The 14,162-nt window shown below is 37.8% G+C and overlaps 3 protein-coding genes across 5 annotated transcripts; 2 read left to right on the forward strand and 1 right to left on the reverse strand.

Annotated features, from left to right (window-relative positions):
* Positions 1-2,742: 2,742 nt before the first annotated feature.
* LOC140834474 (uncharacterized) lies at positions 2,743-4,619 on the forward strand. 2 transcript variants are annotated; one of them, XM_073199362.1, is made up of 4 exons: positions 2,743-2,879; positions 3,186-3,283; positions 3,851-4,065; positions 4,224-4,619. In XM_073199362.1, exons 2-4 carry the CDS (start codon positions 3,194-3,196, stop codon positions 4,480-4,482), a joined length of 564 nt encoding a protein of 187 aa, XP_073055463.1. In that variant the 5' UTR covers positions 2,743-2,879; positions 3,186-3,193; the 3' UTR covers positions 4,483-4,619. The 2 variants fall into 2 exon arrangements, with proteins under 2 accessions (XP_073055463.1, XP_073055464.1); XM_073199363.1 differs by lacking the exon at positions 2,743-2,879 and adding an exon at positions 2,997-3,021.
* Positions 4,620-5,734: 1,115 nt separating this feature from the next.
* On the forward strand, positions 5,735-9,329 carry LOC140834475 (uncharacterized). Its single transcript, XM_073199364.1, has 3 exons — positions 5,735-6,178; positions 6,868-8,546; positions 9,078-9,329. The coding sequence occupies exons 1-2, from the start codon at positions 5,841-5,843 to the stop codon at positions 8,504-8,506; spliced, it is 1,977 nt and encodes a 658-aa protein (XP_073055465.1). The 5' UTR covers positions 5,735-5,840; the 3' UTR covers positions 8,507-8,546; positions 9,078-9,329.
* Position 9,330: 1 nt separating this feature from the next.
* LOC140834476 (uncharacterized) lies at positions 9,331-12,644 on the reverse strand. Of its 2 annotated transcripts, none has more exons than XM_073199365.1 (7): positions 12,368-12,644; positions 11,938-12,180; positions 10,975-11,092; positions 10,571-10,616; positions 10,374-10,459; positions 10,085-10,143; positions 9,331-9,619 (listed from the first exon to the last, which is right to left on the reverse strand). In XM_073199365.1, the coding sequence occupies exons 1-7, from the start codon at positions 12,445-12,447 to the stop codon at positions 9,514-9,516; spliced, it is 738 nt and encodes a 245-aa protein (XP_073055466.1). In that variant the 5' UTR covers positions 12,448-12,644; the 3' UTR covers positions 9,331-9,513. The 2 variants fall into 2 exon arrangements, with proteins under 2 accessions (XP_073055466.1, XP_073055467.1); XM_073199366.1 differs by having other exon boundaries at positions 10,975-11,083; positions 12,368-12,640.
* Between the last annotated feature and the right edge of the window lie 1,518 nt (positions 12,645-14,162).

Here is a 14,162-nt window from a genome sequence, read left to right on the forward strand (position 1 = left end):
TCCACCCTCCTTGACTCAAATTCACATGCATTTCTCCTGTTTGAATACTTTTGGTGATGACTGTGAGATGACTCCCCTCTGAACCATTGCTTCTCCATCACTGGTCTTTCAAGAAAATGTTGATCCCTCGGCCTAAAGGCCGCGGATTCACCAACACTTCTAGGGAAACGCTGCTGGGCTATTGGCATTCCATCGACACTGTGCCTTCCATGAGCTTCAAACAATTGACCCTTTGGAATCCAGTATTTCTTGATCACTCGGTCTTTCACTGCAAAAGATCGCCTTCTCTTCTCATTGAGAAGATCTCTCAAATCTGTCATATTCACATTAACCAAAGCAACGGGGGGAAAAGGATCGTCATCCACCGCCATAGACTCTTGTTTGTTAGGGAACTTCACAACTCCCTTGTTAATTCTGTCCTGCAAGATATTCTTGAACGCCCAACAAGACTTCGTAGCATGATTGTAAGAGTTGTGGTACTTACAATACTCTCTTCCCTTCAGCTCTTCTGTAGGTGGCATCTTATGATCAGGCGGGAATGTGATGAATTTTTCCTTTACCAAGAAATCGAAGATTTCCTCGGTCTTTGACGTGTCAAAAGTATAGTGCATGTCTTTGGGGAGTTGGGAGCTATTATTCTTTTCAGGTTCTGCTGGCTTCTTTTTTAGCAGGGGAACGGTGCAAGAACCAGCTGACCGAATCTCCGCCAATGCCACATCTTCCACCTCTTGATAATACGACCCCATAGCAGTTTTCTTCTTGTACGACTCTTCCCTCAAAAGCTCTTCGTATTCAGCCACTTTGGCGGCTAGCTCAAAGAAATCCCTGAACTCCATTCCCTGGAATTTCTTCCTTAATTCAAAATCTAGCCCCTTTTGTGCCATCTTCACGAACTCAGTCTCGGGTAGGAACACCTTGCACCTATTCTTCATCTTCTTGAACCTGTCTATGAAATATTCCACAGACTCTCCTTTCTTTTGAGTGACTCTGGATAAGTCGGCAATGCACACTTCAGGCTCTGTTCTATAGAATTGAATGTGAAATTGTCTTTCCATTTCTTGCCAACTCATCACTGAATTTCTGGGGAGCGAGGCATACCAAGCGAATGCAGTTCCAGTGAGGGAATTTGGGAATAGCCGCAACTTTAGATTGTTGAAGTTCTCCAAGTTGGCTAATTCCCCGCACTGGATGGTGAATCTGGCTATGTGTTCCATGCTGGACTGGCCATCCTCCCCGGAGAATAAACTGAACTCATGCACTCTATAACCCCTTGGGTACGGGTTATTCACGTCAATGTAGTCTGGATATGGTTTGTGGAACTCTGGGCGGCCAATCTGTTTCAAGGCCGGCCCATATAACTCTTGAACAGCTTCTCTCACCATTTCTGGATCAATCCCGTGCAAATTCCGAGCGGGGAGTTGGTGATGGTAATTTGCCCCCCGAGCTTGAAACCCTGCATTTAAACCAAAATTACCCCCTGGGAAGCCTCCATCTCCTCCTGGATAATCCATGTGCGATATGTCATCATAAGCTCCCGGTTGGTACAGAGGATTGGTCACGCTGAACACTTGAGCAACTGGTTGCTTCGAGCTCCCCACTCCATGAGTACGTGGATATGGCTGAGCTCTCCCTCCTAAGGTTTCTTCTCTCTTGTGAGGTGGTGTGTACCTTCTTTCGGGCTGATTTGGGAGAGTACACTCTGGGCGGCGGGGATCGCCAGCCCTTGAGTCTCCAACTCCCTGATCGGATTCATGAACTTGGTTGCTTCCCTGGTCAGCCTCTTTGCCAGTAGTATTTTGCTCTCCTCGAAGGGACTTACTCGGCTTACACAAAATGGATTTCAAACAGTCAGCCATCGCCTTAGATAATGCCAGTGAGATTTCCTCAATCTTTGTATCAGTCAGTTCTCCAATCACCCTGTTTGAGACTTGGTCATTAGTAGTAGAAATCTGTAGATCCATTTCTTCAACCTGTGGTTCAACAACGTGTTGTTCTGGCTGAGGCGCTTGAGTTCCCTCTTGATTCGCCAGAGACTCCCCACCCTCCTGATTCACGTTTTCCTTTCTTCTTAGCGGCATAGTGATGGTCCCACCGGGCGTGCCAAAAATATGTTTGCACAATATTTGGTATTTGCGGGCGTGCCAGGTGCGAAGTGCACCGATATGTGTGAAAATGATAAAAATCTAACTTCTAAAAACTTGACGATTATGGATACTAAATTTGACCGTCGGTTCTAATCTCCTAAAACAAATGCAACGCCAAAACTAAGAAAATTATTGGAATTTGAAGAAAATAAATCCCTGACATTGTTTATATTTTCAATAAACCGTAGGAATTTACAAGACGTAAAAATATAACAAATAGAATTGCTGAAACATGAAACGAGAAGATGTAAATTGCTAGAAATATGCTGGAATGATTAACGACTAAAGCTTGAAGATTGCAATTTTGCAGAGAGTATTTTGCAGAATTTTGTGCGTAGTTGAGTTGTTGAGTTTTGATCTGTGTTTGCCGATCCCTTTTTCTTCCCAGCGCCTGTGCAGTTTCTTTCCACTCCCCCATGAGCCCATGATCTTTCCCACTCATGCCACGATTTCTACCTATCCTCCCACGTTCTTCTTCCTCTTCCGCGCTCAGTGATTAGTTTGAACCGATGGAAATTTGTCCGCCAAGTTTGATGGGCTTGCATAATTAAATTGGGCTTCACTAATTGAATTGGGCTTGTAATTAAATTATTTTTAACCCAAACAGATTCTATTTGTTATCTTCCCCCCATAAAAAGCCAGCAGTCTTCGAGCTCTACATAGTAATATCATTTACTATTGCTCTCCTCTGGCCTTCCGTTAATTCTCGGGGATCCGTGTCTCTGAAATATTAAGGTATTTATTGCACTAGATTTATGATGGTTTCGTGACAATGGTGGATCTTTGTATCAGTTTTCTTGTTTTTTTTGGGTAAAGGGGTGTGATTTGTTTTTCCAAGGCTGTCTTTTTCTTGAACGGATTGTGTATAAGGATTCAGGTTCAAGTCCGTATTGATTTTGTGAAAAATTAAGGTGAAAAGGAGTGATTTCATGTTTGACAATTTTCGTTGTGATCTGTACTGGACTCTGTCTGACTGTCTCATGTTTCTTGAATTTTTGAGATTTTTTGTTTTCTTTTAATTTTCTGCTAAAATTTTTGCAGGCAAATCAATGGCTTTTACAATCAAGCAAACATCTTTGATAGTGGCGACACTTGGTGTGCTTTCCTTCATATTTGGAGTTGTTGCCGAGAACAAGAAGGTTTTCTTTTTATTATGAGTGAAAATTTTATAATTGATTCTTGCATTTTTAATGTATCTTCGATATTAGGATAAATTTGTTTTTTCTGTGACTGAGAAATTTGACGAGCTGACGCAGTTGTAATTTTGGGGGTTAGATTTTACGAATGGATATTCTTATTCCAGTTTACTTTCTGGCCTTATATGTGGAATAGATTCTTAATCTTACTTTGGTGGATTATTTCTGTGAGAGTAGATATAGTCTGGTGATTTTTCGAAATGTTTTCGAGTGTGTTCTGTATCTACTTTCTTGGGGAAGTGAAGTGTCTTTACTCACTTGGAACACAACAAGATTTCAGTTGCTACATCTGCTTGTGTCAAGCAGTAGTTGCTCGAACGAGACTAGATAACCAAAAATATGTTTTCTTTCATTGTTCTCATGATGAGATGTGTTGCCTATTGATGGCGTTGTACTGCTATCGTCGTTTCCCCTTTCAGTATCGTTTTTTTACCAGCATCACACATCTTTATTTTAGTTTAAAAGTAGTGAGCCCTGATATTACCTGTTTTCTTCTACTCATATTTGCAGCCGGCATCTGGCAACATCATAACTGGGAAGAACTTTGTCATTTGCAAATATCCAGATGATCCTACTGTTGTCTTGGGTTACTTGTCTGCTGCTTTCCTTGCTGTCTCCACTGGGTTTAGTTATTTCGCCTTATTCTACCCGTACAAAGGAAAGTCCATTCCACAGGCGGCTTTATTCCAAAACACGGGCTTTCTTGTCTTCTTCAATGTTGCTTTGTGAGTATACTTCCAGCATTTTCTATTATCTATACCCCCAAACCCACCCTTGATTTCATTTCGGTTGAATGACTCTTTTCTTGTTATAGTTAAATTGTTTGTCACAATCCTGTCATAGCTTCTTGTTGTTATTTGTTGTATTCTTGGTTTCTTTTCAGGGCGACGACTGGTTTGGCCGCCACATTGTTGTTATGGCCAACCATAACAGAACAACTTCACCAGGTCCGCAACATCCATCACAATCTTGCAACCGAGTGCCCCACGGCCAAGACCGGTCTTCTTGGAGGAGGGGCGTTTTTATCTCTTGATTCGTGCCTATTCTGGCTGGTTGCATTGATGTTAGCCGACAATACTCGAGAGGATTACTTTGGTTCCGACACAAAACTGCATCCGGTCTTGGCCCCGATGATGCTATAAAAGGCAGTGCCTAAAGCACCCAAAAACTTCCATTTAGATTTCGAAAACTATAATATTATGGGTTATACATGATGTTATTCGTATCTTGATTGTTGATATTGGTTCCGATTGGCGTTTACTTTTTCTTCGACTTGTTTCTCTTCAGTTTCTTCAATCTTGTTAACAATGTTTCGTTGGGCTACATGTAGTGACGTTCAACGACCCCATAATGTGTACCCACGATTGGGCCGTTGGATCTGCAGCATCGAAGGGCTATCCAATCCTGCATGATTATTATTATAAAATGAACAATAAAATAATAACAATTTTTTTGGCAAATAAATATATTTATTTTCGGAAAAGAATTTTGAGGCAAGATTACGTTATTTCCCCATCGGAATTTAAGCATAAAATCCCGATTTCTTCTAGGTAAAAAATTGTGTGAGATTATCTTACGAGTCGTATTTTGTGAGATGGATTTTTTATTTGGGCCATCAATGAAAAATATTACTTTTTATGTTAAGAATATTACTTTTTAATGTGAATATCGGTATGGTTGATTCGTCTCACGAAAAAAGATTCGTGAGACCGTCTTACAAGAGATATGCTCTTTTTCTAATTAACCGGGAATCATGTTCCATGACTCGTATTGTTATATTACGCATGGTAAACCAGCCGATCGAAGCACACATGATTTGAACTAATTATGTATTTTAAATAAAATATTGAATAATTTGTTATAGAATCATTTTATAAATGGTAGTTTCTGAAAAAAAATATTTGATCATAATAATGGATCGTTCAAATATCTTGTAGTAAAGTCAATTATGAAAACGAAAAAATATAAAAATACATTCGAATATTAATACCCATTAATATTTGATCTTTCCATTCTTAAATACAAGTTATTCATTTTTCATTTTGCATTGAATGGGAAGATTAATTATGTAATTGTGTTGATTTTTATTATATCAATATATATATATTATTAATAATATCGTTTCAAAGTATTTTTTTTCTTGACAAAAAAACTTGTGTGAGGCAGTGTCACGAGCAGTATTTTATGAGAATGATCTCTTATTTAGATCATACATGAAAATATTATTTCTCTTCTTACTCTTTTCTTTGACAAAAGAATATATCATTTAATTTTTTTTACAAAATTTAATATACAACTTTTATTTAATTATTCTAATATATATTTTTTAAATTGTAGTTTTTCAAATTCTTTTTTTTAAATCAATTAATTCTGATAAAATAGCCCAACCCATAACCCGCAATGGAAAACGTCTTAAGAAATTACGATTCGGGTTGGGTTAGGATTTGAATAGAATCAAATCAAATATTGGGGAATTTCTTCAAAATCTGAAGTTGTAAACATGTACAACGGGATAGGATTGCAGACGGCGAGAGGTTCTGGCACCAATGGATATGTCCAGACCAACAAGTTCTTCATCAAGCCGAGGACCAACAAGGTTGTTATGGATTCGAGCAAGGGCTACGAATTGGGTCAGGGAATGGCCGGCGTGACCCGAAAACCCAATATGGATATACTGGAGCACGACCGTAAGCGTAAGATTCAACTCAAGCTTCTTGTTTTGGAGGAGAAACTGATAGATCAGGGTTACACTGATGTGGAGATCTCGGAGAAGCTAGATGAGGCGAGGAAGTCGCTTGATGTTGATGAAGGGAGTAACTCAGCTGTCATCCCGGAAAAGTATTGGGTTTTCTCTATTCCTTTTGTCGTATGAGAATATTGTTTCTGATTTGTTATGTGCAGTCATCTAGTATAGAGGCCGAAAACTACTGGGTATGGTGGTATTGGTTTAAAACTTGCATATTATCTTTGAGATGTAGGTAAAAATAATTGCAATTTTAGTATATCTTTCTATTTTTCTTTATTGTCCAATTATTTATATGAGCTACAAAATATATTATTGTGCAGACAATTCGTTTGTTTTGTTGATCGCAACGAAAATCAACAAGCTTGTTGTTTTTTAAAGGATTTTGTCATTTGAAATTCAAAATTTGATACTGACATGAAGCAAAACTTGTTCGCCGTTTCAATTCGGACAGTTGGGCCTTACTTTGATAAGTTGTTAGTTTTTGAATGCTAGATATTCTGTATATAAAATAATTTGAGCGGGCTTAGGTTTTTTAGGTTGCGTACTGTGTTACATGCAAATAACAGGATCTGTGTCTTCTAAATAGCAGAGTTTTCATAGTTAATTCTGGTGTTACCCTCGCTGGTATCTTCATATAACCACCATAAACTTTGGTCCAACATATTTTGGTAGCTTATACTGGTTGCACTTTCCTCTTGTGTTGGCATGCGTTCATTGGTTAACCATTATATCTTGGCAATTTGCCTTTGGATTATATGTTGAATTTTTTCTGGTTAATTAGGGTTTCAGAGACGCAGACTCACCAGATTGCTGCGTTGAAGGAAAAACAGATGGAAAGGCTAAAAGCTGCTCTTGGACTAGATTCTGAAGGTGATAGAGAAAAGAAACTACACGATGCCATGGCCACAAGCATTGAAGAGAATGATGATGAGGATGAACCAAGAAATGTTCACAAAAAGAATACTGCTGATGTTCGTAAGCATCGTCGTGTAAAGGATGGAAGAGATGAGAAGGATGGCATGAGGAAGGTTGTTAAGACAAATACTTCTAGCAGTGATGAACCCGAGTTTCACAGCAAGGACAAAATCAGTGGGGTACTTGATGATTCATCTGACTCAGACAGCGACGAGAAACGTGACGGAAAGGCCAAGAGTAAACCCAAAAAGGACAGTAGAAGAGCAGCTTATGATGATGATTCTAAGATTGGTGATCACAAGAAGAGGAAAGAGACATCAAGGACACGAAAGAAAGTCATAAAACACGACAGTGATTCTTCTGGTTCAGAAGCTCAGTCTGAGCATAGTTCTGATTCTGGTTCTGAATCTGACCATGACAAAAACTTTGGAAAAGCTCATAAGCGTTATGATTCAGATGATGACAACAGTTCTGATTCCATCCTCAAACGTTCAAAGCTAAAGCATCCTTCAAAAAGCAGACGACATGATGATTATAGTTCTGATGAAGACCGGTATAAGACTAAAAAGTCAAAAAGCAAACGTCGCAATTCTTATGATGATGATGATAGTTCTGATGAAGGCAAGCACCATAGTCAGAAGAAAACCCATCCTAGGTACAGCAGGCAGCATGACTCTGATGGTACTTCTGATGAAGGCAAGCACCATATTCAGAAGAAAACCCAGCCTAGGTACAGCAGGCAGCATGACTCTGATGGTAGTTCTGATGAAGTTCCAAAAAATAGGACTCAGAGGTTAAAAGGACCTTCGAGGAGCAAGCGGCATGATTCTGATGACGAGCTCTATGATGATAGATCGAAAAAAGATGATAACAGGGAGAAGCGTTCTAATAAATCCAGCGACACTTTCAAGAAATTGGAACAACTTTATAAATCGAAGGAAGATGGATCTGGAGATGAACATGAGCGCGGAAGATGGGGTGGACAACCTGATGTGACGAAGTCAAAAAAATTATATCCAACAAAAGACAAGGGGAGTTGGGGGTCTGAGATTGAATTGGACAGACAGAATAAATCATACAGGGAAGAGAATCATGCCAGAGATTCGAGGCCACCAAGACATGTTGGGAAAAACCTCGATGCTGATGACCATGGGGATGTACCACGCAGTAGGAAGGAATCACGGCATGACAATCGGAGAGATGAGCATTATCGTGAATACCGTGGACAGAGTAGAAGAGAACGGGGAGATGGAGAAGACCTCCGTGGAAGAAAACATGACAGAGATGGAGGTAAAGATTCAAGCAGAAAACACGAGGAAAAGTTTGAGCACCAGCTGTTAAAACGTGGAAGAGATCAGGAAGATGAACACAGGAGTAGAAAAGACGAGAGAGAGCGAGAACATACTTTGAAGAGAGCTAGGTATGACGATGCACGTTCTACGGGGAGAAGGGATGATGATGATGATGATGATCGGAATGATGATAGGAGGCCTAGACACCGGTAGTAGTCCTGGTTGATATATCTTGCAATTGGAGACAAGGATGGTAAATTTAATTGCTGCTGCATCTTGCACATATATTTACGAATCTTTAAATTCTGTGTTAATGTTGGGGACCACCCCAGTAGAGAGTATTTCCCCGTGTAGGAAAGCCATTGCCCTGTTCACCGTGGCCTCTCAACTTGAAAATTTTCGCCTGCAGTGCATTCGCTGCAGTGCATTTTCTCTCATTTTGTGTTTCGATTATTCAGGACAGGATTGCCATCTGTTGTCGTCTATAAGACCAACATAGGCAGACTGTCAAGTATTTTGGGTTATTTTTTGCTTGCAATTTTCTGAATATGCATATGCTTTGTGAACCCATGATAACATCTTTTAAATTACCACGTGTGGCCATAGCAGTCGTATAAGCTGTCCACTCGCTTGGTCTGTGGACAAAGTTATATTTCATTTTATACAATAACAAATCCATTTATTATTGGAAGTATAGAGACGTTGACCTTTGGACAAGTTAAGTTTCTATTGGATATGGTTGATACAAAATTTATTGTTTGACAATCAATTTAATTCTTTGCAGTGGAATTAGCTTGGTGATGGTAGCTGGTATATGTGGTGAACTAGTCAACATCTGATCCTGGTTCAGGCACAATGTATTGGATTGTTCTTTGTGGAACAATAAATGTCGAATTCTAATGTAAAAGAAAGCTTGTAAAGGAGTCTTTGCTTTTGTCGTGAGTTTATGACTGATACGTATGATGACTTTGGTTTGGAAATGTAATGGATTTTGTAAGTTTCGCATATCCACAAAATTGTTAACTTTTTGGAACGAGTGATTCATATTTGATCTAGTGGCATCAGTATAGCACGACAACGATCCAAAGACATAATTGTTGCTTTACAGAGATTGTCTTACCCTCTCTGATCACTTGCTTCCTGCAAGATTAACATAATTTGCTCCTGTAGATAAAATTTTACGAAGTTTCCAGGATATGTGAAATCCAACGAGTTTAGAATCACTTTAGAAGGTGTTTGGTTTGGGCATGAACCCAGTCCTCGTAATCTTGGAGCAGCTGTTGCACAAGCAATGGCACTAACTGGTCCACTAGGGCCTGCATCATTCTGCAAACCACAAGACGTGCAATGTTCACAAGGTGGAAATACACGAGCTCTGCAGATTTCATAACCAATAGTGCCAAGGATTGTAAAATATCTGTACATGATGGTGGACGTTCGGATGTAAAAATCGCTACCTATTTGGAAGATGCGTTTCAGACTATGCAAAATGCTAAGGTGAATGTACGACCGTACAGACAGACGAGGGATTAAGGTTGGCAGGATAATGAATTAGATTAGAGAGTTGTACGTACGTTAGAAAAATACATGATAGATCAAAGAAAAAGAACTCAAAATTTATCCCGACATTTACTTTTTGAGCCGAAACTTTGACACATGACATAATGTGTAAGAGGGGATATGTAACCGACTCGACGAATTTGCAACCAAGGCACGAAACCAAAAATGCCAAGAAGAGCTACTAGAAGTTAGAAAATAAATTTTTACTAATGCAATTTGTTTGGTACGTACATATTTCCAGGACGCTCTACTGCTGATACAGGCAGCATCGTGAATGGTTGTGTATATATCTGCACAAAATCCATCATTAATATGAAATAACCAGCAATGGAAGGCTACACCATGGTACATAAAAATAATTCAATAAAACTCAAGGCTTCCTGATAAAATAACTGGCTTTATGTAACAAACACATGTATTTATTATGCGGGCTTCCTGCAATTCAATTTCTTCACAAAATGGACATTTTAAGAATGAAAAGGGTATGATAAACTTGGAGATATTTCGCTCAAGTAACAACCTCAAGTGCCAGCTTTAACTTCACATCGAAGTCCAAAAATGGTCTAGCATCAACAGTTTCCCATTTTATATGGTTCCTCATGAAAGCTGCAAAGATTTGAAAACAAATTGTGGAGGTCCGATGAATGTCACTAAGATGCAGAATGATAGAGTAAGAATCGATTTCTCAAAATTTATAAACTACCAAATTAAATGTACCTGAGAAGCGTTCATTCTGGCGTTTCATTACTTCAGAACCCTCAAACTGCATTCCACGAAAGTTCAACATGATGTAACGAAAACGAAATTTGTGAATCATCAAAGTCAAGACTCCAACCAATAGATATGCATCACAAGATTGAATAATTATCCTTATCACTGCATTCAAAGATGTAGTTGGAGGTCTTGATACAATTCAATTTTTTTTTAATCATACACCGGTCCAAACGGTGAGATTTGATTGTTGTGGCAGATAGGACAACTGTGCCAGTTGGTGCTACCCAACAAAATTCATCAACCAATATATTTTACAAAGATGGTGGGGATCGAGCCTGAACTCTTGTATAAACTTGGAACTACTTAGTGAACCAAAAGATAATTTTACTTATGTCTCATTGGCTCACCTTGCAAGACAACATCTCGACTATGCAATCTTCACTTGTCGGAGTTACTTGCAAGTCTAAAACTGGAGCAACCTCAAAATTGAAAAATTGAATCTGCGGGAGCATGCACCTGTTATATCTGATATCAATTAACCACAACAATCTTTGTTCAAGGGACACGACAATTACATAACATGATACAAATTTATGTGTTGGTGCTAATCAGAAATAAGTTTCGTAAGAGTCATTGCTACACCTGTATTATAATACATTTGCTTAAACTCAATCATATTAGCTGTGCGTGAAATAAAATGTAATATTTTCTCAGTGCTTTTTAAACCAATATTGTGGTATTTCAAGAAAGGACAAAGCTAAAACTTTGTTTCACAACTTTTCCGAATAAAACATTGTTTCTTAGTCAACATACTCAATAACAATTTGGTTACTAAACAGATATGAATGGTGCACGTTGTCATTTATTAGGGGCCAAAAAATCGTAGCTTTTGAATCAGTAACGTTGAGAGATGTCATATTAAGCAATATTTCAGTCACTTGGTTCAACATGGACACCAAGAGCAAAAGGTTAGAAATTCCGAAGAAAACAGTTTGTGATGCCTGAGATGGACTCAACAGAAATTCAAGGGTGGTGGTCTCTCAAATGAAAATATTTCAAATACACATGTAATTTACCATAAGTTCCACCTCATGAAAGTACAATAATTTCCTCCCAACAAATATCAAGGGTCCATCCATTCATGGTGAGAAAACCTGCACACCCCCTCATCAAATATTAAAAAAAATACAATTTTCACCAAACTTCTTGCAGAACTTCATCAAAAACTCGATTGCCAATGGATGAAGAAATTTCACATTTCAGGCCCAAGTAAGAATGCTATCATTTACTATGTCTAGTTTCTGTGTCTATTCTTGTTAAAACTATCATACATCATGAAAAATTATACGAAAAAAATAAAAATTACTTACCTATAAACATTGGAATCAAGGGACTGGCAACTCTGCAAGGCCCTTCTATTCAAGATCGCTTCAATCCCAGAAGGATGGCTAAAAAACTTACTAATATGATAAATGGTATTGCCTCCATAAGCTTCACCATAATCAGGTAGCTTCACTCGCTCCTTCTTGGTTGCAGAAAGATTTGCCCTCTTAACGTTTGACTCTGACAACTTTGCTTTCTTTGTACTCACTGTCATCCCCACATTTCTCTTCCTAATTACGTTAAATATTCAATCTTTAGCCAAAAAAAATGAAAAAAGGACTCAAACGATTAATCAGCAGCTCTTCGAGCTTAAAAATATTTAATTTGAAGCATCATTTTCTAACAATACTTACTCGTTCCACTTTTGTCCCAGCACAAACACAGACAACAGAATACGACTGAAACGGTATAAAGTACCTGGTTATGAAGAAGAAGGATTCTTGAAAAAGATGCCCAAGAAATGGAGAAGATGCAGAGTGGTACTTAGTTGCAGCCATCAATTTTGTTTAACACATATAATTGATCACTTGTAGTATATTTAAAGTGCCACGGATGAACAGAAGAGGAAACAAAAAGGTCGATTTTTCTACAAATTTTTAAGCTTTGGAGGTGGACGGTTGGGGGAAACCCATTTTTTAGCCTCACTGCTCTCCTATGAATGTATATATTATCTCTATCTTCTCTAAAGAAATATCTAAGTAGAAAGTCTGCTCTATATTCCAATTTTAGTTTAAAAAGAAATCAGCAGGTAGGAGTATTAAAATCAGATACGGTCCATCAACCCGACACGGTTCAACTCGAAAAAATAAAATTTGGGTTTGAGGTTTTCGGGTTCGGGTCAAATCGAGTTGGACCAAATAACTGACCCGAAAAAAAATAATCGGGTTAGGTTGGGTTCGGATCAATCCAGGTTGATCCGAAAATTTAATTTTTTTAAAAAAATATATATAATTAATAAATATTGCTTATATATTTTATATATGAAAAATATTTATTGTATATTTATATCATAAATTTTCATAATATAATATTTATTTTGAACATTATTTTTATTTTTTAAATAATTGTTTATTTGATTTAGTAAATATATTTTATTTTTTTATGATTAGACTTCAAATTTAAATCATATTAAACTTTCAAATTTAAATCATATATATGAAGAGATTTTATTATTATGTGTTTAAATTAAAAATATATATATTTTTGAATTTTATTTAATTTTCTTTAAAAAGTTCAAAATCGAGTTATACAGGTTAATGAGTTGATTCGGGTTAAGGTTCAGATTGACTTGGATTCAGTAATTTTTTAATAGTACTATTGATCAACCCGACCTAACCCACCAAACTCACTCGAATTGATATCCCTAATCGCAGGGATCAAAGATTCCTCTTCTACTTTCCGATTTTTGTAGAATAAATGTAACTTTATATAAATTATCAGAATAAATGTTAAATTTATGAAATTTTCAAAGCATGTTGTATATCGAGCCAAGAATTAAGTCGTACTAACTTTAAACAAAAATCAAATCCCTTATTAAGTCGTAGTAACTTTAAACAAAATCAAATCAAGGGATATGAAGAAGAAATTCCTTTTTTTTCCACAACCATACTCTAATGTATAAGACTAGATTTTGTTGGATAAAAATCCATTTCGGTTGAACACCCACAATATTAACTACAACAAAAATGGATTTTGGCAGCGGCAAATTCTCTTACCGCAGCGTATATTGAAGGCTGCAAACTTGCAAGCCGTTGAAAGTTCAAAATTATCCACGGCGCATATGTGCACGCTGTTGATACAATTACGCGTAGCGTGCGTAGAGGTAGGTATCTCGAAATTAAAGTGTGCGTCATATAAACAAACAAGTTGAAATTGTCAATCAATGATATTGGATCGTCGATCGAGATTATGATGATATTAATATAATGGGGGCATGGATCGTGGGCTTGCAAGAGTATAAGCCCATCATGCAAATTTATTAAAGTTTCAAATGCGCATTTAGCGACGGTTAAGGGCGCCTTTAGCGACGGTTTAAAACCGTCGCTCAGTTGCGACGGTTTTATAACTCGTCGCTGGGTACATTGCAAGCGACGGTTTATAAATCAGCGACGGTTTTATAAACCGTCGCAAAGTAGCGACGGTTTGATTATATTATCCGTCGCTAATATTTTCTGATGCCTACATGGCACATTGTCCGTTCTTACGGAGCGCG

Source organism: Primulina eburnea, chromosome 6, assembly GCF_022965805.1.
Source record: "Primulina eburnea isolate SZY01 chromosome 6, ASM2296580v1, whole genome shotgun sequence".
NCBI lineage: Eukaryota > Viridiplantae > Streptophyta > Magnoliopsida > Lamiales > Gesneriaceae > Primulina > Primulina eburnea.

What these genes read in the sequence shown, in the direction of transcription:
- LOC140834474 (XM_073199362.1), top strand. Translation starts at nt 3,194, where the DNA reads ATGGCTTTTACAATCAAGCAAACATCTTTGATAGTGGCGACACTTGGT. An exon ending in TTGTTGCCGAGAACAAGAAG is followed by an intron (nt 3,284 to 3,850) that starts GTTTTCTTTTTA and finishes TCATATTTGCAG; the next exon opens with CCGGCATCTGGCAACATCAT. An exon ending in GTCTTCTTCAATGTTGCTTT is followed by an intron (nt 4,066 to 4,223) that starts GTGAGTATACTT and finishes GTTTCTTTTCAG; the next exon opens with GGCGACGACTGGTTTGGCCG.
- LOC140834475 (XM_073199364.1), top strand. Translation starts at nt 5,841, where the DNA reads ATGTACAACGGGATAGGATTGCAGACGGCGAGAGGTTCTGGCACCAAT. An exon ending in TCAGCTGTCATCCCGGAAAA is followed by an intron (nt 6,179 to 6,867) that starts GTATTGGGTTTT and finishes CTGGTTAATTAG; the next exon opens with GGTTTCAGAGACGCAGACTC.
- LOC140834476 (XM_073199365.1), bottom strand. Translation starts at nt 12,447, where the DNA reads ATGGCTGCAACTAAGTACCACTCTGCATCTTCTCCATTTCTTGGGCAT. An exon ending in CTTGATTCCAATGTTTATAG is followed by an intron (nt 11,093 to 11,937) that starts GTAAGTAATTTT and finishes AATTGATATCAG; the next exon opens with ATATAACAGGTGCATGCTCC. An exon ending in GTAGAGCGTCCTGGAAATAT is followed by an intron (nt 9,620 to 10,084) that starts GTACGTACCAAA and finishes TGTGGTTTGCAG; the next exon opens with AATGATGCAGGCCCTAGTGG.